The sequence below is a fragment of the Triticum dicoccoides genome, chromosome 3B (assembly GCF_002162155.2).
Source record: "Triticum dicoccoides isolate Atlit2015 ecotype Zavitan chromosome 3B, WEW_v2.0, whole genome shotgun sequence".
In the NCBI taxonomy this organism is placed as follows: Eukaryota; Viridiplantae; Streptophyta; class Magnoliopsida; order Poales; family Poaceae; genus Triticum; species Triticum dicoccoides.
In genome coordinates, this window is record NC_041385.1 from 832,970,355 (window position 1) to 832,993,680 (window position 23,326).

General features: G+C 40.3%; 2 protein-coding genes across 2 annotated transcripts; both read left to right on the plus strand.

Annotated features, from left to right (window-relative positions):
• Window positions 1–7,452: 7,452 nt before the first annotated feature.
• On the plus strand, window positions 7,453–10,765 carry LOC119278766 (receptor-like protein 33). The gene is made up of 2 exons (XM_037560116.1): window positions 7,453–7,774; window positions 9,505–10,765. The coding sequence occupies exons 1-2, from the start codon at window positions 7,480–7,482 to the stop codon at window positions 10,563–10,565; spliced, it is 1,356 nt and encodes a 451-aa protein (XP_037416013.1). The 5' UTR covers window positions 7,453–7,479; the 3' UTR covers window positions 10,566–10,765.
• A 6,098-nt stretch (window positions 10,766–16,863) lies between these two features.
• LOC119278768 (NAD(P)H-quinone oxidoreductase subunit O, chloroplastic-like) lies at window positions 16,864–20,162 on the plus strand. The gene is made up of 6 exons (XM_037560117.1): window positions 16,864–17,132; window positions 17,203–17,258; window positions 17,469–17,534; window positions 17,663–17,707; window positions 19,609–19,668; window positions 19,881–20,162. The coding sequence occupies exons 1-6, from the start codon at window positions 16,922–16,924 to the stop codon at window positions 19,908–19,910; spliced, it is 468 nt and encodes a 155-aa protein (XP_037416014.1). The 5' UTR covers window positions 16,864–16,921; the 3' UTR covers window positions 19,911–20,162.
• Window positions 20,163–23,326: the final 3,164 nt, after the last annotated feature.

Sequence of the window (23,326 nt, forward strand, 5' to 3'; positions counted from 1 at the left end):
AAAATGTCAAAAAAATAAAAGAAAATAAGTTTCCCATGTGATATGTGGTCTAGTTGTTGGAAAAATTTACAAATATGAATTTCGACTTTATTTGCAAAATCTCTCTAGAATTTAGTAAAATGGGCATAACTTTTGCATACTACTCGGATGAAAAAGTTTTTTATATAAAAAATCATCTACACAAAAAGTTACATTCAAATTTAACGGGGGGAACCCCGTTAAACATTTTTAGAATCCTCAAAAACCTAACAGAAAAAAAGTTACGGGGCTTTTAAGATCTAGAGTGGAAAAAATCGAAAAAATTTCAAACTGTGTGGTCAAACTGTGGTCAAACAATGGTCAAACTAATTATTCTAGAATATTAGTGTTACTAAATAATTATTTCAGTTATTTTGAATTTTGGTCAAATCTGGTCAAACTGTGGTCAAACTAATTATCCAAGAAATATTAGTGTTACTAAATAGTTATTGTTTTTTAAAACAATAGTTTCAAACTCGACCAATGAAATGTGTCACTTCATGCTCAAGCAAAATTCCTGAGGGTTAATAGGATTGACATTTTACTATTGTCAGGAAAACAACAAGTGCAGACTTGGAAACGAGGAAGAATATAACCCAGAAGTTAAGCGTGCTCAGGCCGAGGGAGTGGGAGGATGGGTGACCGTTCGGGAAGTTAGATGATTTGGAATGATGAGGGGTGATTAGAGATTAGAGGATAAATTGAGTAGTGATGAGGGGTGGTGATTAGAGATTAGAGGTTAAAATAATTCAGAAATTTGAAAATAAAAAAAATAAAAAAAATTTAAAAAAAAATCAGAAATTTTTCTTTAGTCCCGGTTTTACCAGGACAAAAGCCCCTTTTTCTCCTAGTGAATTAATGTGTCTGTTAATTATTAGTTAATGATTCATTATTTTTTTCTCAATCAGCAAAAATATAGACAACATGCATAGCTTTATCCTCGGCGATAGGACAGAGTTACGCATAGTGCAGCAGGAGTAGCACCACCGGCATTAAGATGTTGTCGGCCATGTCGTTGATTAAGAGGTTACCAGGCCAGGGAAGAAATCATCGTTGGCGAAGTCGTCGCTGCCAGCAGTCGCGCGGGTGCGCTCCCCAAAAACCTGATCGCCCCTCTCCCGTACATGATCACGAGAGGCGGGGTTCCGGAGGCCTGTTGTCCCTTCTCGCGGTGCACGCCGAAAGGAGGGATAGAGAAGACTTGTGTGGCGGCGGCTAGGATAGACGTCTGCCTGTCTATATAGTACGGGCCTGGTAGGTCTTCATCGTAAAACCCATGTCCGAATCAGCAATATCCCGACGATCCAAAAGAATCGAAAATAACTGAGTAATTACCGCTTCTGTTAATTATTAATTAACGACTCATTAATCTTTCCGAGTAGCCAAAATATAGACAATATGCATAGCTTTGTCCTCGGCTCGGCTCATTCCTGAAACCCGCTCCGGCCTGGCATGGTACGTCGTGACGAGGCAAAGCGAGCGTATAGGTCTCCTTTTCTCATGCTCATACAAGTGCTAGAAGAACCCACCTTATAAAGAGGTGCAACTCCCACTTACTTAGCAGTATGGAACTAAACATTAGTCTCACTCACACTAGACACATCCATGCATAAATGAGCCAAGAGAATTTCAGATTTTAGTTGGGCTTTGGGCCAAAAGCTTACTAGCAAATTCCAACACAACTTATATTTGTATCCTCATTTTTCCAAGTGTCCCTTAGCTATCCGTGCTGTGGCATGAGGCTCCTTGCATGGGATTCTTTTCTCTTTTTTCGACTAAAGAGAAATGGGATTTCTAAAGAGAAGAAACATACACAAACCTGGGCCGTGCTGGTCCAAAAGCTGTCCATACCGTACAGATTTTGGGCCGAAAGGATCACTATGTCTCGCCTCATGCCAATGGGCCGGCCCAGTATGCGGGAGGCCACTGCCCGGTTTTGTTTTTGTTTTTTATTTTCTTGTTTAGATTTGTTTACACTTCAAATATTCTAAACATATATCTTAAAAAAATATACTTTAAATAATTTCTTGAAGTTTTTGGATCATACATTTTAAAATGTTAAATGTGCATAGAAAAATATTGACCATGTTTACAAAAAATGTACACAAAAAATATAAAATTTGTGTGAAAAATTGAACATGTATTTAGAAATATAAAATTAAACAAGTATCTGAAAAATGTTACTCAAGCATTTGAATTTTTTGTAAATGTGTATAGACAAAATATTGACCATGTATGCATAAAATGTTAATCTTGTATTGTATTCAAAAAATATTAAACAAATATTTGATAAATGTTAATCAAGAATTTGAAAATTTTAAATGTGTAGAGATTTTTTTACCATGTATGCAAAAACAATGTTACCCTTGTATTCTACTCAAAGAATGTTAAAATTTTAACTGACTTGTCCTTCACTCTTCTGTCCTGGACTTGTCCCGGCATATCGTTCGCCTGGACTTGTCATTCGCTCTTCTGTCCTGGTACACGGTACCAACCACGCTTGTGTGCCATGGCCTTCGTCGATCTCGGAATTGACAATGCACTCCATAACGTACGTGTAATGACCCATAGTTATATGAGGGGGGGGGGTCACTTTAATTTGCATTCACTCATATAGGATTGGGGTTCTATTCAAACTTGCATTTCAAATCACTAAGTTAAGTTGCATTTGACTTTAGAATTTGACATGACCTTTGATCTTATTTAGAGTTTAGGGATCAAATTGCAATTTAGAAGTAAACAAAGGACTTAAGTGCTAAAAGTACAATTCAATAATGAATTGGAATTGTACTTCTAAATAAAAACAATTGAATTAGGAAAATAAAAATGTATTAATAACTAGAATAAATAATACAAAGTCATATTACAAAATAATAAAGAAAATTTAATTAAAAATACACATACAAATTGTTGATTACAATTCTTACAAGTTGTCGGAGCTAATAGGGGGTCCCACTCTGGTAGCCTTGGCACGATGGTAACAGGACGCACGGTGCTTACCTAGGTTCGGGTTTTTTCCAGGAGGTAAAACCCTATGTCCTGCTTTGAATGTATTATTCTAGATGAGGTACAAAGTACAGATGATCTACTGCGAGATCATATGTGAATGGATTCATCCATCTACGACCCTCGCACCTCGGCTTATATGGATACCAGAGGTGCCTAGGATTACACATAAATCGGTTGCATCTAGGAAAAAATGTGCCGGAGACTGATGGCCAGGATGCACGCTGCGACAACTTTTGAGCTATACAACAGTAAAAAGGCAATTAGATGCTCAGGGTCAGGGCGGTTGGCCCACATGCCAGCCTCATACAGTGCGCAGATGGCCTCAGCGCTCTCCATCTGAGCCCGGCATAAACTTGAAGAAGATGCCCAATAAAAACATGATACAAACACACTATGACGATATCCAGCAGGCAGAAGCGATACAGTGCTGGCCTTTCACAACATAAACACACCATTACTCTTTTTTCATGCCCTTTCTTGAAAACTCCTCTAAGCGGTAACACTGGTTGTACGTGTAGACTCTTTCTATATATTTTGCATGGCCTTTGTCGACAACCCCTCTGAAGTTTTCACTGGTTGTACTTGTACGTGTAGACTACACACACGTAGATGCTAGTTTGACGGAACCAAGCACCTCCGACCCTATCCTTTTGTGCGTGCATTTTCCGTCTCGGATCAAAGCAGCCTGTGCTTCTGTACATCCACGAATACGGCCGTATATTTTAATCCCTACACAACATGAATCGGCTGTGAAGTAATCGAGTCTCCTTCGTATTTATGTATCGCCAAAAGGCACCAGCTGGTTGCATCGTTGAGGTTGGGCCTGCTCCAACATTGGATTACGAATTTGGTATTGGGCACTGCAACATTGGTAATCGGCAACCAAATTGGCGTATATTATCAAACTTCGGAGGAGGTGGACGTTGATGGCATGCATGCATGGATGCATGTTTGGATGTACGCCTACACAGCAACTCCGAGTGCAAAATCAATTGCAACGGCAGACCTAGCCTCAATTTTCTTTGATGGATGACCTGGACCGGATGCACGGGAGGCATGACTTTAAAGAAAACTACATAGAGAGATAGTTCGTATGCAATTAGTGTGCTAGAAAGAACCTGATGGAGCTGAGGAGAACAGTTTCGATGGAATAAGATCTTTGGGCAGACCTGATTCATGCCCCAACCTGCTTGCATCAGCTTGAGAGAGACGATGGACTTTTTTCTATGGGAGAAGCGAGAGACGATGGAAATTAGTGTGGCAGAAAGAACCTGGTCGAGATGAGGAATACAATTTCGACGTAATAAGATCTTTGGGCACACCCGATCCATGCCCCAACCTGCTTGCTTCATATCTTGAGAGAGACTATGGTCTTTTTTCGATGGGAGAGGCGACAGACGATGGACTCCATGGCAGAAGAGAGAGAAATAATTTCCATGCCACAAAGATGGGAAATGCCTTGGAGTTATAGACATATTCTGTTATGAATTTCTCCCTCGATCAAAATAGACGTGGAGTTATAGATAGATTGAGTTAGGAGGTTTTTTGATTCTATTTTTATGGCGTGAAACATTATGGGCCTTTGGAGTGTCTTTTTTTACTGAGGATATTATGGGTTAATTTACACCGTAATAACTCAGTCCTACTAGATAAACGACCCATAAATTCTAAGTAATATAGGAATTTATAGGGTGTCTCAAATTGGTATAGGTATAGAGGTATAGATAGATAGCTAGATAGAGAGATAGATAGATAGATGTTCAACGTATTTAAAACAAAATGTTCATTTTGTACTTAAAAATGTTCAGCGTATATTAAAAAAATGTTCAATGTGTACCTAAACTATTCACTATATAACAAAAATGTTCAATGTGTATTTAAGTTTTTTATCGTATATTGCAAAGATTTTTAATGGTCGAAATTTTTCGTTTTATTATCTACCGCTGCGTTTAGTTCTTAAATATTCACGCGCCATATTAAAAAGTATCACTAAGTAGCTCAAGTGGTAAAGATCACTTGCTCTCTATCGTCGGTTGTGAGTTTGATTCCCCGATTGAGCATCAATTTTTTGGAATTTTAATAGCGGCTCGCACTGACGCTACCAAATGGGCCCGCCATTCAGATGCACGCCTGCGTGAAAGTTCCTCTAGTTGACACTCGCGATCTTCAGCTAGGAGCTCTCAAACCACTTGGATTGTGTTGGAGGAAAAAGGAAAAGAAAAGAAAAGAAAGCTCATGGGCAGAAAGGATGAGGCCATGTTACATGGCTCATCTTGGAAGATTCTTTGGATTATCTGTTTCCATGCTTTTCAGGTTCCCATTCGTCGAATTAATGGGCAAAAATGCTAGATTTACGTAATGCTGTTACGTATCCTACGTAATCCTTCTTTTCCCTAACCAAACGCCCTCCCCCCTGATTTTCAGGGTGGGCCCCAGCCTCCACTAATATCCAATTGAAGGCTGCCAACTCATTTCATTCGTAAGATACGTAAAAATATTTTCGTAGGTGTAGCATTGCTCGGCCATGGTAGCACCTTTCGTGCAATACCGACCATGGATCATCTTGGAAGATTGTTCAACTTCTCTTTAGCCATGCATTCCTGGTTCCAATCGGTCGACTGGCCGCATCTCTCATGGCCCATGAAAGCGTCCCATCGTGCATATCAGCCACATCTCATAGGAAGATTCTTCAGTTTCCCTCTTTCCATACCTTCCGGTAACGGCCTAGTTTCATACCCCATGGCCCATGTAAGCATCCTGTCATGCAATATCGACCATAGATCATATTGGAAGATTGTTCAGCTTCTCTTTAGCCATGCATTCCTGGTTCCAATCGGTCAACTGGTCTAGTTGCACCTCTCATGGCCCATAAAAGCGCCCCGTTACACAATATTGGTCACATCTCATCTAGAAAGATTATTCAGTTTCTCTCTTTCCATACGTTTCGGTAATGACCTAGTTTCATCCCCCATGGCCGTGAAAGCGCCCAGTCGTGCAATATTGACCACATATTATCTTGGAAGATTTTTCAACTTCTCTTTAGCCATGGATTCCTGGTTCAAATCGGTCGACTGGCCTAATTGCATCTCTCATGGCCCATGAAAGCGTCCCGTCGTGCAATATCGATCACATCTCATCTAGGAAGATTCTTCACTTTCTCTCTTTCCATACTGTCCGGTAATGTCCTAGTTTCATCTCACATGGCCCATGTAAGTGTCTAGTCGTGCAATATCGACCACGTTGCAAAGCTCACAAATCTCGCAAAGTGTGCTCTTTCTTTAGGGTCGGCCGCCATGCTTGATGAAGCCAATCCGGTGATCTTTTGAGATGATATAAATAAAGCTTTGCTAGTTGGCCCAAAAATGGTTGGCACTTGGTTCGTGGCTAAGTTTTGTTCATGCTCTAGCAGTCCCGCAAGTCGCGAGATGAACCTGTGGTTCTTTCTTTTGTTCTCTTCTCAGGAGATCAGCCAACCTGTTGTCACGACCCCACTACTGCTATTTATGGTGCGTCAAAACCGATGGCTAGATGTTTCTGATTATCGTGGGACATTTTAGCGTGTTTATCTAGTTTTAACCCGTATTATACTTTTAATATGTACTCCCTCCATTCACAAATATAACATGTTTTGGGTGTGTTAATATGGGCTACATACGAACTGAAATGAATGAACAAACAACTCTAAAACATGTCCATATAGATCTGGTTCAGAAAAAGTTAGAACATTTTATATTTGTGAACGGGAAGAGTAATAGATAAATAGATTTCATAAACAAGGTACAACTAGGCGTACTGGTTGGTGCTAAAAATAATAAAAATAAAAGGAAAACGTCACCTTGCAGAAAGGGATGAGCCTATGCCCATGCCGGCACACCGCTCATCTTGGAAGATTCTCCGGTCTATGTCATTTCATACGTTTCTTCCGGGTTTGCTATGATCGAATGGCCTAGTTGCCATAGTTTTAAATAACAGGCTATATATGTCTTTTAGTGGTAGACCACATCTAAACCCTATAGCGCGCTATTTAAAATGTGTGTTCATGTGTTTGCATCAAAGTCTCTTAGCGCGGGGCATTTTTTAAATGCTGTAGCAATGCTATGTAGTAGAGAGCTATAGTGCGATATTCAAAACCATGCTAGTTGCATCTCACATGGCCCATGAAAGCGTCCCGCTGTGCAGTATCGACCACGGCTGACAGCTGGCCTGTAGTTATTTCCGGTCATGCTCCGGCAGTTGTGAGCTCAACTTGTGGCCGTGGGTTCTCCTTTTCTTCCCTCCAGAGGAGGCGAGGTCAGCCAACCTCTTGTCAGTTGTCACAACCCTACTGGCTATATTTGTTCTTCTTTTTCTTTTGAGAAAGAGCCACCGCTGCTGCTATATATACATGGCCAGAGCGAACAAACATAGCATAAGAAACCCACATAGTAGACTTGACCAGCAAAAATCGGCAACATGTCCTCCATCTTCAAGCGCCGCCAGCCACGGCTGTTGCACGTCCTCATCCATCTCTTCCTAGTAATCCAACTCTCCAGCTCGCTTGCGGCTGGTACGTTCAGCAACCGGACTACCATGCCAGTTCCTTGCCGGCCGGACCAGGCCTCGGCGCTCCTCCGTCTGAAACGGTCCTTCAACATCACCGTGAATTCTACGTGCACCCTCCAGTCCTGGCGGCCCGGCACTGACTGCTGCCACTGGCAGGGTGTCAGCTGCGGCCGCGCCAGCGGCCGGGTGACTTCCCTCCACTTGGGTGAGTGCCGTTTGGAAAGCCCTGCTCTTGATCCTGCCGTTTTTGACCTCGCCTCACTTCGGTATCTAAACCTCGCCCGGAACAAGTTCCAGGGGTCAGAAATCCCCACTCTCGGGTTTGAGCGGCTCACTGAGCTCACCCATCTCAACCTCTCTACCTGCGAATTTGCAGGCGGCATACCACATGCGATAAAACGCCTCACCAATCTGGTATCTCTTGACCTCTCCAGCGAATATTATCTTTATGACCAAGATGACAGTTATCTATCAACTGCCGTGTGGTCAGCCTGGTCTCTCGTAGAGCCAAACCTTGGGTCATTAGTCGCTCACCTTCATAATCTGGAACAGCTATATCTTGGCAAGATAGATCTGTCTGGCAATGCGCCTAATTGGTGCAATGCCTTTACCAATTCTACAACCCCTCGGCTACAGGTTCTTAGCTTACCTAATTGCTGGCTCTCAGGTCCAATTTGTGCATCAGTTTCCGGCATACGCCCGCTCACTGAGATTAACCTACAGTTTAACAAAATAAACGGACCAGTTGAGTTATTTGCTGACTTACCTTCACTAAGTGTTCTTACACTTACCAACAATCTCCTCGAAGGACGGTTCCCGGCTAAACTCTTCCAAAACAACAACTTAACAGATATCGATATTAGCTATAATTTCGATGTCTCTGGTTCATTACCAAATTTTTCATCACAAAGCATGTTGACCAAGTTGCTTGTCAGTAGTACCGACTTCTCTGGTATTATTCCAAGCTCAATTGTAAACCTCAAATCCTTGAACATGTTGGGTCTTGCATCAAGTGACTTTCCCCAAGAGCTCCCCTCTTCGATTGGCCAACTTACATCCTTAAAACAATTAGAGGCATCTGGGTCTGGTATAATAGGATCAATACCACCATGGATCGCAAATTTAACTTCTTTGATCTGGCTCCAGTTCTCGGACTGCAGTTTGACTGGACAAATACCTTCATTTGTAGGTAATATAAAAAACCTAACGAGGTTACAGTTATACAACTGTGACTTTTCTGGCCCAATACCCCCACATATATATAATCTGACTCAACTGCAATTCCTATATCTTCATTCCAACAACTTTGTTGGCAGTATACAACTCAGCCCATTCTGGAAACTACCACACCTAATTACTTTGAAACTTTCAAACAACAAACTTTCAGTGATCGAAGGAGAAGATAACTATTCAGCCACCTCTATCAATCATTTAAATGTCCGTACCTTAGGTCTAGCATCTTGTAACCTGTCCAGTATCCCTAATGCCATGAGAAATATGCCTCGTATTTCTAATCTTGATATTTCAAGAAATCAAATTCGTGGTGCTATACCTCATTGGGCTTGGGAAACATGGAGCAGCATGCTAATTCTGGACTTATCACATAACAAATTTACAAGTGTAGGATATGAAAACTTCCCGTTGATGTTGTGTTTCTTGATCTCAGTTTTAACTTACTCCAGGGGCCTATACCTGTACCTACACCAGCCGCATCGTCGCTTGATTTCTCAAACAACCGGTTCTCATCCATACCACTTAGCTTTGGTTTTCAACTTAGTCGGATGCGCTATCTCCAGGCCTCTAGAAATAATATCTCTGGCAAAATTCCACCATCGATTTGTGATGCGAGTAGTCTAGTGCTCCTTGATCTCTCCTACAACAATTTGAGTGGCTCGATCCCATCTTGTTTATTGGAGGATATAAATTCCCTTGCAGTCTTGAACTTTAAAGCAAACCAACTTCGAGGGAAGTTACCACATGATATCATGCAAGGTTGTGCATCCGAGGAAATGGACTTCAGTGACAACCAAATCGAAGGCCAAGTTCCAAGATCTCTACTTGCTTGCAGAGACTTGCAAGTTTTTGACATCGGAAATAACCAGATCACTGATAATTTTCCATGTTGGATGAGCATGCTTCCAAAGCTTCAAGTCCTGGTGCTAAAGTCTAACAAGTTCTTTGGGGAGATGGGGACTCCTGTCCTAGGAAAGGAGAGCAACTGTGAGTTCACAAAGCTGAGAGTTATTGATTTGGCTTCAAACAACTTCTCTGGTACGTTGCAGAGCAAGTGGTTTAGGAGCTTGCAATCAATGGCCAGAAAATCTTCAAATGACGTAGTGTCGATGCAATACCAGCATGTCACTGATGGGACAAGATATCAATTTAATACTGCAATTACATATAAAGGGTCTGAGGTCGTATTTTCCAGGATTTTGGAGACCCTTGTTGTCATTGATGTTTCAAATAATGCATTCCATGGTGTCATTCCCAAGTCAATCGGGGAGCTTCTTCTACTTTGTGGGATAAACATGTCACATAATGCCTTCACTGGACAAATACCAGCTCAGTTTGGTGCTCTACATCAACTAGAGTCACTTGACCTCTCTTCAAATGACCTGTCAGGGGAGATTCCACAGGAGTTAGCATGGCTTGACTTCCTTTCGGTATTGAACTTGTCGTACAACGGGTTGGTTGGGAACATACCAGAATCACCCCATTTTCAGACATTCAATAATCTTTCATTTCTGGGGAATATTGGCCTGTGTGGACTACCATTGTCCAAGGAATGCGAGAAGACCAACCCAAATATGGTCTCACACTCATTGAAGAAGAAATCGGTGGACATTATACTATTCCTCTTTGTTGGACTAGGATTTGGTGTCGGATTTGCAGTTTCAGTTGTTGTGAGTGTGACATGGGGAAGCACAATAGCAAAACATCTTGAGATGGCACTTCCTCGTGGTGTAGTAAAGTATTTGGTATGTAGATTAGTCTGAACCTGAAAAAGGTGTCAGTGTTAGTAAGTGGAGCAGCTATCTTTATTGTTGTCACCAGTGCTATATAACGCAAAGTCTAGTTCTGCCCTACTGTCTAAATGGTTGGAAGTGTGCTTGTATGGATAAAATCATGTAAGTAGTGCACCTTTTGTGCTTGGGTATACCATGTGTTTAAATTGAGTACTTATTTGTAGTTCATATATTTCATGTTTACGTACGTTCTATATGTGCTTGGGTATACCATGTGTTTAAATTACGTTAGCAAATGTTGTCTAGAGGAACCTTTTTTTTTAGAAAAGGATGATAACCCCCGGCCTCTGCATCTGGGCGATGCATACAACCACTTTATTAGTTATTCTCACAAGACCTTACAAAGTCATACAACAGCAAGACTAAAGCCACCGTCTAAGCAACAACTGTCGCTACACCTATCCAATCGATGAAGGGGCACTGATAGTCTGGGCCTAATACCAAACAGACATCGCATCCAAGCCTAAACATCTAAGACCTGAGGTCCCAACCAGGACGCCTGCCGGGTATGGAGCACCTACCAGTCCGACGCACTCCTCAACCAGGACGCCTGCCGGGTATGAGGCCGCCGCAGCCACCTGCCACCAATCCATCTTCAGAGTTGTACTGTTGCATCTACCTTGCACGGTCTAGCTACCGTCGACGCCACCACGATGCCAGACAGCTTCCTCCTCCTACGCGAGTCCATCTCCGCGCATCGGACGCCGAGACTCGACTGCGCCATGCCGCCGAGACCCACCGTCGATGATACTGTTGATGCCACACCGCTCCACCAACATGCCATCTTGCGTCGACTCCGAACTACCAGCAACTCCACCACCCCGAGCACTCCTCGGCCGACGCCTTCAAGAAGGAACATGACACCAAAGTGCCATCGTCGCCCAAACAGAGGAACAGAGGCTTTCGCCTGCACTCATGGCAGAGGTGGGGGCGTATGTGTTGGAAATATGCCCTAGAGGCAATAATAAAAGGATTATTATTATATTTCCTTGTTCATGATAATTGTCTTTTATTCATGCTATAATTGTATTATCCGGAAATCGTAATACACATGTGAATAAATAGACCACAACATGTCCCTAGTGAGCCTCTAGTTGACTAGCTCGTTAATCAACAGATAGTCATGGTTTCCTGACTATAGACATTGAATGTCATTGATAACGAGATCACATCATTAGGAGAATGATGTGATGGACAAGACCCAATCCTAAGCATAGCACAAGATCGTGTAGTTCGTTTGCTAGAGCTTTTCTAATGTCAAGTATCTTTTCCTTAGACCATGAGATCGTGTAACTCCCGGATACCGTAGGAGTGCTTTGGGTGTACCAAACGTCACAACGTAACTGGATGACTATAAAGGTATACTGCGGGTATCTCCGAAAGTGTCTGTTGGGTTGACACGGATCGAGACTGGGACTTGTCACTCCGTATGACGGAGAGGTATCTCTGGGCCCACTCGGTAATGCATCATCATAATGAGCTCAAAGTGACCAAGTGTCTGGTCACGGGATCATGCCTTACGGTACGAGTAAAGTGACTTGCCGGTAACGAGATTGAATGAGGTATTGGGATACCGACAATCGAATCTCGGGCAAGTAACATACCGATTGACAAAGGGAATTGTATACGGGGTTGCTTGAATCCTCGACATCATGGTTCATCCGATGAGATCATCGAGGAGCATGTGGGAGCCAACATGGGTATCCAGATCCCGTTGTTGGTTATTGGCCTGAGAGCCGTCTCGGTCATGTCTACGTGTCTCCCGAACCCGTGTGTATTTTTTTAAGCATGTATCTCAAATAGTCTTAGACATGTAACAGTAGCCCCGCATGTATTTGTTTAAGAATGGCATGGGCATCCTGCAGAACTAGTTTCCTTGTCTCTCCTCCCCTTCGTCTCTCCTTCAAGGGAAAACGCAGCTAGGGTTTCTGCCTCCCTCGGCTATATCACCGATCTGCCTCGTCTCCTATGATCTTAGGACCATGGGAACATGGTGGATCCTGGTCCTTGACGATTGGAGGGCTCCGTTTTTAGATATTTATTTCAGTTTTATCAGGGTTTGTGTCCTGCTCAGGAAGGCGAGATGGCGGCGGCTCCCTAAAGATGTTATAAGGTTCTCTCCGACCTAACCCCCATCCTGGTGGTGTGTCTAGCATCGTCGGAGGGCATGTGGAGGTGTGCCTTTGGTGGATCTCGCAAGATTCGATCGATGGTTGTCTTTGGTGGATCTACTCGGATCTAATCTTCGTTCATCTATATATGTTTATGTGTCTTCGGGTTGAATCCTTCTGGTCTACGCTTCTTTCCATCGGCGGCGGTTGTTGTTCTTGTGTTGGTTCTATTGGGCCTTAGCGCGGCTACTTCCCGACAATCTTCAGTGCTTGTAGTCATTGGTAGGTGCCCTATAGATCTGGATGTTATTTTTATTATTTCTAGTGTTCGTTGTACTACTATGGTTAAAGATGAATAGGATGGAAGTTTCCACACAAAAAATATGATGCCCACGCGTTGCTATGGGAACTTTGTTAAACAAGTGCATAAATAGTTTCTAAAAACAAATTAATCTCATGAAAAAAATGTAAGCTTAAGAACCAATAAAACATATGAACCGTCTAAAAAGACGGATTTTTTCTAAAAATTACAATTAAAAGAATGTCTTTTCTAACAAAAATGAGAAGAATCAACTACATGGGTATGTTGCCCAACACATACACCGTTCATGAAAATACAAAATTTAATGAAAAAAGTAACTTATGAGGAACATGCATGAATCGATGATGTGGCACTACATGCATAGAATAATGCAAAATTCTATAACTTATGCCTTAAATGCATGGCTTGCTTATGTGGCATGTTTTGCATGACTAGAAAAAAAAATATAGTGGGTCTTACCTAGTTAAGAATAGAGGATCATAAGCCAAATATCGACCATAAAAAACTTCTTTAAGCAACCTGGTCACCAGCCCAGAAAATATTTGCTTGGTACCATTTCTATCTAACAGAGAGAAAGTGAAGTAAACATGAACTAAATTAGTGCGCGAAGAAAAAAATTTGAAGAAAACAGGTGAAAAGTGAAGAAAGAAACAAAGGAAACCAAAGAAGAAAAATAAAAATGAAAAACTAAAAAAAACCATTGAAAACAGGGAAGAAATAAAACCGACAAAGAACCAACAAAAACCAAAGAAAAAGAAAATAAACCAAAAAACCATGAAGAAAAACTGAAAAACCAATGCAAAACAGTCAAACTAAATGCTACAGTACTTGGCCGGCCCTATTAAAAATCAGATCGGGAGATACATAGCGCAAAATCACTAATTAAAGGTACCCTTTGGAAAGGTCACCCCTCACCTTCTCTGGTTCTGACAAGTGGTGCATTGCCAGTGCGGCACTTGTCACAACTTGGAGTTTCTCCTTTTTTGTAGTCTTTTTAATGTTTTTATCTCTTAAATTCTGCGTTCAAATCACGAACCACTTTCACTATTGAATTTATCACGTTGAGATCTTCCAAAGTAGATGTCATATTAATATATTTCGATGAACTTTTTTTACAAAAAAAAAACAGGAATAAAATAATAGGAAACCAAAAAAGAAAATAAAAAATCAGAGAAAAGACAGTAAACCGAAGGAAAGACTTAATCCAAAATCACAATTATGCTATTCAACTTTTTAAAGCATAGACTGCTTTTCCTGAAAATCGGAAAGTACAGTTGTTCTTCTAATTGAAGCATAGGCTGTATTTTTTCCTTTTCAAGAAGCACAGTTGTGCCACAAGTGTGCTTCTCATAGAAGCACATGCTAAGCTTCTGGCTGAAGTGCGTACACCTACGCTTCGAAGCACGTGCTATGTTTTTTATTTTTCGAGAAGCACAATTGTGTTTAGCAAAAAAGAAAAAACACCAAAACCTAAGAAAAAGTAGTGGAAGCTGAAAAAACAAAAAAAAAATAAGAAATGTGTGCGTAAAAAAACATACTCGAGCAAGGTGCGCTTAGTGTGTGACACTGGAACGCACCACGTGACCCGCTGCAAGCGCTTCCGCGCATAGGTGGTTCGGCAAATGCTAGTTACTTGCTCCTCTGCATAGCCTGATAGAGGACCTCCTATGTGGCGCATTTTGCAATCATACAGGAGCTCGATGCAGGGTTGACGCACGACTAGGCCGGCCCACCAACCCGCTCGTTGTTTCGTTTCCTTTCGCGCGACAAAAAAAAGCTAACAATCAACAACGAATACCAGGAATCAATCCCACGACCACACACTCCAACCGTGAGTCATTAGCCACTACACCATACACCTCCAACTAAACATAAAGGTGCATAAATCTATAAGAATAGACAGGAGCGTCGAGATTTGAAAAACATTTTGAAAATATTTCATAAAAATTGGGAGCAGTTTTAAAATGCCGCATTTTTCTGTATTCCATTTTTTGCAAAAAGTGAAGATGTTTTGTAATTCTGATTTAAAAAAGAAACACGAACAAAATTTGCAAACCCCAAACAGATTCCAAAAATGCGAACAATTTTCAAAAATGATTCTGAAAAGCAAGAAAATTATGAAAAACATGAACATTTTTTGAGACCGTGAACAGTTTTTAGTTTTAAAAAAAGGAAAACAGGAACATTTTTTTAAAGTCAGCACCAAAAAAGTTTAAACACAACCTTTTTTTATAATACAAACAGAATTTGTATTGTACGCTTTTTTGGAAATGCGAACACAATTTTTAACATGGCAATATTTTTGGTGAAATTACGAACAAAATATTGAAACCGAAATTGTTTTTTGAAAAATGAACAATTTCTGAAATGGTGAACAAATTTGGAAAGCGAGACTATGTTTTGAAATTCCTTATCATATTTTGAAATATGAACAAATTTCTAGAACTGTGAAAATCTTGAAATAGAGAACATTTTTTGAAGCATGAGCAATTTTTTAAATTGTGAACAAATTTTATAAATGATCTTTTTTTCAAATTTTGACAAATTTTGAAAACGATCATTATTTTTGAAATTATTGTAGATTGTTTTAAGCATGAACTTTTTTTGAAAATGTGAACAAATTTTTGAAGGAAGAACATTTTTTTAAATTTCAAATAATATCTGAAATTGCTGCAGAAAATAAACACGGAAAAGAAAAAGGAAGAAAAGAAAAAAGAAGAAAATAAAAAAACAGAAAAGTAAAAAAAGTAAAACGAAAAAGAAATGTAAACAGGAAAAAAAGTTTAAAATAAAAAATTAGAAATGTACCCTTTCTATAATTTTTGAACTACAACATTGTATGAAAACACTATTTGAAAATGAGAAAAAATTGAAGAACTAAAATATTATATGAAAACTCGAACATTTTTTGGGAATAAAAAAGGAGCAAAATTGAAAACAAGAACATTATATAAAATTGTGAATGCATTTTTTTAAAATGCAAACAATTCCAAATTTGTGAAAAAAAAATTCGAAAATTAGAACATTTTGGAATTATCAAAAAAGGACAATTTAATTGAAAAACAGATTAATTTTTGAATTAGTAAACACTTTTTTTTGAAAAAACCAGAACATAATTGAAAACCCGAATTTTTTTCAAAAATTACGAACTTTTTCAAAAGAAAACACTTTCTGAAAACATGAACATTTTGTGCAATTTGCAAACAATTTTTTAGAAGTGGGAACACTTTTTGGAAAGTTGTAAATTTTTTGAAGAAAAGCATTCACAACATTTTGTGAAAAATGAAAAACATTTCGGAAAATCACAAATATTTTTTGGAATTTATGAAGAATTTTTAAAAACAACCATTTCAATAGGCAAGAACATTTTTCTAAATTCAAGAACATTTTCGAACATGAACGTAGTTTAAAAAAGATAAAATAATCTTGTAAATGGAAAAAGTAAAAAAGAAAAAGAAAACCATAAAAACAAAATAAAAGATAAAAAAAACAGAAAAAATAGAAAAAACAGTAAAAGAAACAAGAGACAGGTTCAGGAAACCTTCTAGAAAGATCCCAAAACCGGCTGGCTAGCTGCAGTTGTACGTGCAAAAACTTGGCCGGCCATCGCGTCGCTGCTCGGTCGCTCCCCTGTGCAAAGCGCCGGCAGTTTGACGGAAAGAGCGTGAAATAGGATATTCCGCCTGATAGCCCTCACCCTGGCTCACGTCATCCGCCAGAAAAAGCATTAGCGCGCAACTGGGCCGAGAGAACATGCACTTTATCGGCCCAAACACGCTGTGGCGCTAGTTTTCCAATCCAGCCTCACCTCACCGCCGTGGCCGCCTTATCCGCCGCACGCGGTGCAGGTTCTCGTGGATTTTTCCCAACTAGCTAGAGCCACAGCCACAGCAATGGAAGCTCTCGCCTCGTCGCCGCGGGCTCTCTTCGCCCGCACCGCCAGTCCGACCACGGCGCTGGCCACGCCAGCAAGATGGACGCCGTCATCGACCAGGCGTGTCAAGGCCGCCGCCGCCGCCGAGCCGGCCGGCGAGGCCAAGCCGGCTGCGGCAGCCGCGTCGCCGGCGCCCAAGAAGATCCTCAAGAAGAAGCCCGTCTACTCCAGTAAGATGGATGCTTCGAAATACGTACATTGTTTAACTGAACTTGATTTGCATCTGTTTCTTCTGTGCAGTGAAGAAAGGACAGATCGTGCGAGTCGAGAAAGAGAAGTACCTGAACAGCATCAATGTGAGTGTGTATCGATGAACTCGAAATTTCGATCGAAGTTCTACTATTTGTGATAAAATTTGCACTTTTTCTCTGAGCTGGACTGGGGCACGGCTATCTCTGTAATAGAATTTCAAACCCTGTCTTCAAGAAATTTTGTATTGATTGTACTGGCGGCGAGTAGCTTAATTTGCTGGCCTTTAGTGACCGTGTGTGGTTTGTTAATTTCAGTACCTGTCAGTGGGGCACCCACCCTTCTACAAGGGGCTAGACTACATATACGAAGACCGTGGCGAGGTAATTAACTTCAGCGATCCTAGCTCTCCATGTCGTCTCGTCACTATGTTATCTATGTTGCTCTCATCAATCAATTAACATCACTTGTTCAAGTTTCAGTTTACTAATCACCAAATTATCAAGTGCAGGTTTTGGACATCAGAATCTTCGAAGAAACCGGAGAGTATGCTCTGGTAATTATGCATAGCTGCTTTGATCCTTTGTTCTAGTTCATCATTCTTAATTTGTTCCTCAACTTTAGATGGGTCTAAATTAATTATCCATTTTTTTAAAAGGGGAGTACCCCGGGCTCTGCATCACACGATGCACACAACCATATTATTAAACATGAAATAAGTTCAAGTCACGAGTGCTCCAAAGGAAAACAAATAAACAGAAAAATACGACCACAAGCAGTTGAACCCGAGATTACATAACTCATCCACCTAATCTACGAGTGGCTCGCCAGCCAAACTGGTTGAACAAACCCTACGCAACCATTTCCAGCCGGTTGCACACAAAGGCCATAATTGCCCACACGCTGCAGTGATGACCATATACGGATTGAAGCTGTAGCTCTGTAGATAACCTGCAAGAAATTTTGAGTAGATGATCTGTTAAAGATGAAATCATTCTGGCATATTGCCCAAACAATGGCACAAACTCCCACATGGATTTGGCCTTTGAACTTATGATGAATTCCACCTAATCAGTTTCCAAACATATTTGAAATACTCGTTGGTGTTGCTAAATTGTATGTAACATGAACCGTACGCCAGATCAATGTAGTAAACGGGCATGATAGAAAACAAAAAATGAATTGTATCCTCCTAATCACAAAACAATATTTTTTGCTGCCATGCCAGTTACGCTTAGCAAGGTTATCTTTCGTAAGAACTACCTCCCTCTGCAAAAACCACATGAAAACTTTGGTCATGGAAGGAATCTTTGTTTTCCAAATATCTTTCCTGCTTAAAATTGGTCCAGAATCCATAAGATCCACATACACAGACTTCACGGGGAGACACCATTAGTGGTTAACCTTCACTGAAATGAATCTGGTATCTGAGTTAGATTAATTGACATCAATCTAGAACCCAAATGGATCCACTTAGTACATTTATTGCCCAATAATGCCCTACGAAATTGGATGTTCAAAGGGCTATCCCCAAGAATAGAGCCATTGAGTCCTCTTTTGTTAACACAATATTACATGGGGTTGGGTATTGTAGAGCTAATGGCGTGTCATCCAACTATGTATCTTCCCAAAAACTCATCGACTGTCCGTCACCAATCTTAAAGGAACCTCTCTTAAAAAAGGATGACTTGACTTTCATCAAGCCCCTCTAAACGGTGAATCGGTAGGCTTAGCATCTACTTGGAATAACATTTTGGACTTCATGTATTTGTTATGCAACAACTCTTGCCAAACAACTTCCTCATTAACTACCTTATACAACCATTTGCTGAGTAAGCACTTGTTTTTTATTTCGAGATTCTTAATGCCCATCCCACCTTGATCCTTAGACCTACATAGAATGTGCCATTTAACAAGTTTATATTTTCGTTTATGTTCCTCGATTTGCCAAAAGAACCTGGACCGATAAAAGTCATAGCCTTTTCAACACCCCTTTAGGTATCTAAAAAATGTATAACATGAACATCAGTGGACTAGTAAGGACAACGTTGATGAGGGTAAGTCGTCCCCATATGACAAGAGCTTGCCCTTCCAACTGTTGAGCTTCTTTTCAAAGTGGTCTTCAATAATTTTCCATTCCCTGTTGGTGAGCTTACAGTAATGAATGGGAATACCGAGATATGTAAATGGAAGGGATCCCACCTCACAGCCAAATATTTGTGCGTACTGGCTCTCCTCCTCTTTGGCCTTACCAGAACAGTAGAGATCACTTTTGTGGAAATTAATTTTGAGGCCCGGAAAGTTGTTTGAAGAGACACATAATCAACTTCATATTAATTGCCTTTTGAAGGTCATGTTCCATAAAAAGGGTTGTGTCATCCGCATACTTCATATTAATTATCCGTACATGTCTCGATCAATTTCCTCCTGTCTGAATTACGGATTTATCTTATGTAGATCGCGTGGGTAGGGATTCCAACACCACCAGCATGGCTCCCAACTTATATGCTCATCAAGGTATGGTCTAACTATCATTAATTATACAACAATACTTCCTAGTCACCCATTCTTCTGGACATAGACATGGTTTACTATGCGATCATTTGGTCGTTTTCTCCTAATTATATGATTATAAAAAATGAACATCTAATGGTGTATACCTCCCTTGAGAAGAGGCAATATATTTTGTTTGGGGTTATGTTTATGATTGGAGTTTGTTTCTTGTGCAGTCAGACAAACTCGACTATGAGAGGATATGATCGCCGGATGAGAGATTGCGAGGGAGAACAATGTTTTGTGCATAAATTGATGTCGCTATGTGGTGATGTTGTGACATTGCTCCATGGATACAAGATTAAGCAGTTGTAAATCAAAGAAACAATAGTGAAATATATCCAAAGTTGTTATATTTTAGCATTTTATTTTTCACCTTTTCAACGTTTGATGTCGTTGACAATCACATACCACCTGTTTTAACCTCAGCATGCCTGAAATAAGACGCATTTAAATTAGGCTACGTCTAAATGGTTTGAATTGACAGGGTTTTGAACCATTTGATTATTTTTTTTGAATATTTTGACCCAGTAGTCAATTTAAATTGCTACCTTCCTAACTTCTATTTTTTTCCTTCCATTTAGGGCATGTTTGGACATGTACTTCATCATTTTGGATGGGTCGAAAAATTTGTTCATTCTTCTAGCCTGTGTAGGAAGAATATATCTAATTCAATCACACACAAACAAGTTTTTTTAGCTAGGCCTCTCAACCTAACCATACCAAACACTTCACCACACATACAAGAAAAAGTTATCTAGTGCGCATGCGCAAGTTGAAACAAATTGTTGTTGTGTGCATGATTTGGTGAGGAAATCGAGAAGGAGTACAACTAACATGCTATCTGGATGCAAAATATGTAATCCTTAAATTTTTTATAAGCCATATATGGTTCTTCTTATGTTAAACTTTTTATACCAAATGAATACGCTATAAATCTATAAAACAGTCAACATCTACAATAACAAATAAATGCAGTATGGAAATATATTTCATGGTAAATCTAATGTCAGTCGTATGGTATTATAGACATTTTTATTGTGTGTATAAAATTAGTCAAATTAGAAATGGGGTGCCTTAAGACAAACTAGATATGCTTTATCAGCCAAAGAGAAAGGAGTATAGTTACAAGTTTTCAAATTTAAGTTTGGATATTTTATTTCTAACAAGCTAAATTCTTGTCGGCTGCCACAGAGTAAGAAAATATCTCGAGAAATCAACGTGGAGACCTTCTATTACAAGCATAAGTGTGAATCTAAATTTTCTACCGCCTCACAAGAAGCGTTGATGTCCTCGTCTCGACCGACTACTTTGTTGCCTTTGGTTTATTTCGTTCCCTTTGTGTTGTCTTCCATATCATGCAAGACAAATTTTCTCATGAATTTAATCTCTTTTATTCCATTGGCTTACCAAATATTGTTTGACATTGCATGTTCAAAAAATAAGCATGCCAAGGAAGAGTTTAAGATGGGCGTTTAGGATTCTCATATTGGCCCATAAAGTCACTTGGTCATAAATGCTCTTGCATACATTGACTCCTTTTGTCTAGGTTTTCTAATATGCAATGGTTTATTAGAATCCTAATATGCAATATCAATTGAAATGGAGGGTGTATCGTATTAATTAAAACTGCTAGACCTTACTATGTTGGAAAACTCTATGCTAGAAAGCTCTATTAAGATATTTGTTAGACAAAGTATACAAAAAAGATTTCTTAGATCTTAGGTTTACTTACAAGCTTTTACTAAGGCACTTATAGATACTATAATAGTCACAAAAATATATAGCCACAATATGACACACCTAAGTGGCACAACTTACTCCATAGTCTACTTTCACTTTGTTGTCGTTTTAGTCTTTTAGGCTTTGTATATATTCGTCTTATTTTAATAAAATGCCTTAGAATAAAGTTAAAAAATAATAATATTGTGCATGGTGAAATAGAGTTGGATCTTAGTGTTAGTGTATTAGATTGGTGTTTATTTGTGTAAATCAGATACTTAAGATTATGCCATTGAAAATTGTATATGTTTTTAGTCACAATGGATATATAAAATAAATAACATTAGTATGAATAAGTGAGAATATTTATTTTTTAAATATTATAAGCAAATCAGTTCTTTTCAAACACACTGGAAATTATTGTTTAAAATGCATCACTAAGGTGTAAATTATGCGGAGGGACATCCTCGGACGGTAAGCCATCGAGCTCGCCTACATCATTGAGTCGCATAGGATATCGCCCTTGGTCTTTTAGTATTCTAGTTGAAGAAGTACGAGAATTCTTTAACTACCTAAAACTTTCAATCTTTTCAAGATGCATGCCATGCCTAGATTTGCTGGAACCATCACGCTCGAGCGGGAACATTATGGAAAAAGAGAGAAGAAGCGGGGAAATGGCTGGGAATATAAGGGCATGGCCAATGCTCCATGTTGGACAGATGCCCTAGTTGCCACATCGATCAAAAGTGGTCCAAATGGGTTTAATCATCTACTTTTGGAGAGAACCCGCCTCATGCAGAGGAACCGGTCTCTTCGCTGACAAAAAGATGGAGAAATGGGAAAAGAGAAGAGAGAGAGAACCAAAAGGAAGAGTGAACCGGTGGAGATGATGAAAAAGCATGAAGAGGAGAGTGGGGGACCGGCCATGGGTGATAAAAGATACTAAAAAGGAGGGAGGGTGAGGACCTAGTAGAATATTGTCTATTTTGTACATGCAAATTGAAAGGATCGATATAGTTGACTAGGGGGGGGGGGTGAATAGGCAACTAATTTTTTTTAAGCTTTTCTTTACCAAATTAAACTTTGCAACAAAATAGGTTGTCTAGATATGCAACTATGTGAGCAACCTATATGACACAATAACAACTAGCACATAAGCAAGCAAGGGATACAACACAAGTAAGCTTGCAAAAGTAAATGCACGACATAACCAAGAGTGGAGCCGGTGGAGACGAGGATGTGTTACCGAAGTTCCTTCCTTTTAAGGGGAAGTACGTCTCTGTTAGAGCGGTGTGGAGGCACAATGCTCCCCAAGAAGCCACTAGGGCCTCTGTATTCTCCTCACTCCCTCACACAATGCGAGATGCCGTGAATCCACTATTGGTGCCCTTGAAGGCGGCGACCGAACCTTTACACACAAGGTTGGGGCAATCTCCACGACTTAATTGGAGGCTCCCAACGACACCACGAAGCTTCACCACAATGGACTATGGCTCCGAGGTGACCCCAACCGTCTAGGGTGCTCAAACACCCAAGAGTAACAAGATCTGCTAGGGATTAGTGGGGGGAATCAAATTTCTCTTGGTGGAAGTGTAGATCGGGGCCTTCTCAACCAATCCCGAGCAAATCAACAAGTTTGATTGGCTAGGGAGAGAGATCGGGCGGAAATGGAGCTTGGAGCAACAATGGAGCTTTTGGGGAAAGAGGTAAGTCAACTTTGGGGAAGAAGACACCTTTATATAGTGGGGGAAACAGTCCAACCGTTACCCCCCCCCCCAAATAGCCACGCATAGAGCGGTACTACTGCTTGGGCAGGGCGGTACTACCGCTGACGAGCGGTACTACCGTTCCCTCCCAGCGGTACTGCCGCGCTGACGAGGGTTGCAGAGTCCTGGAACCA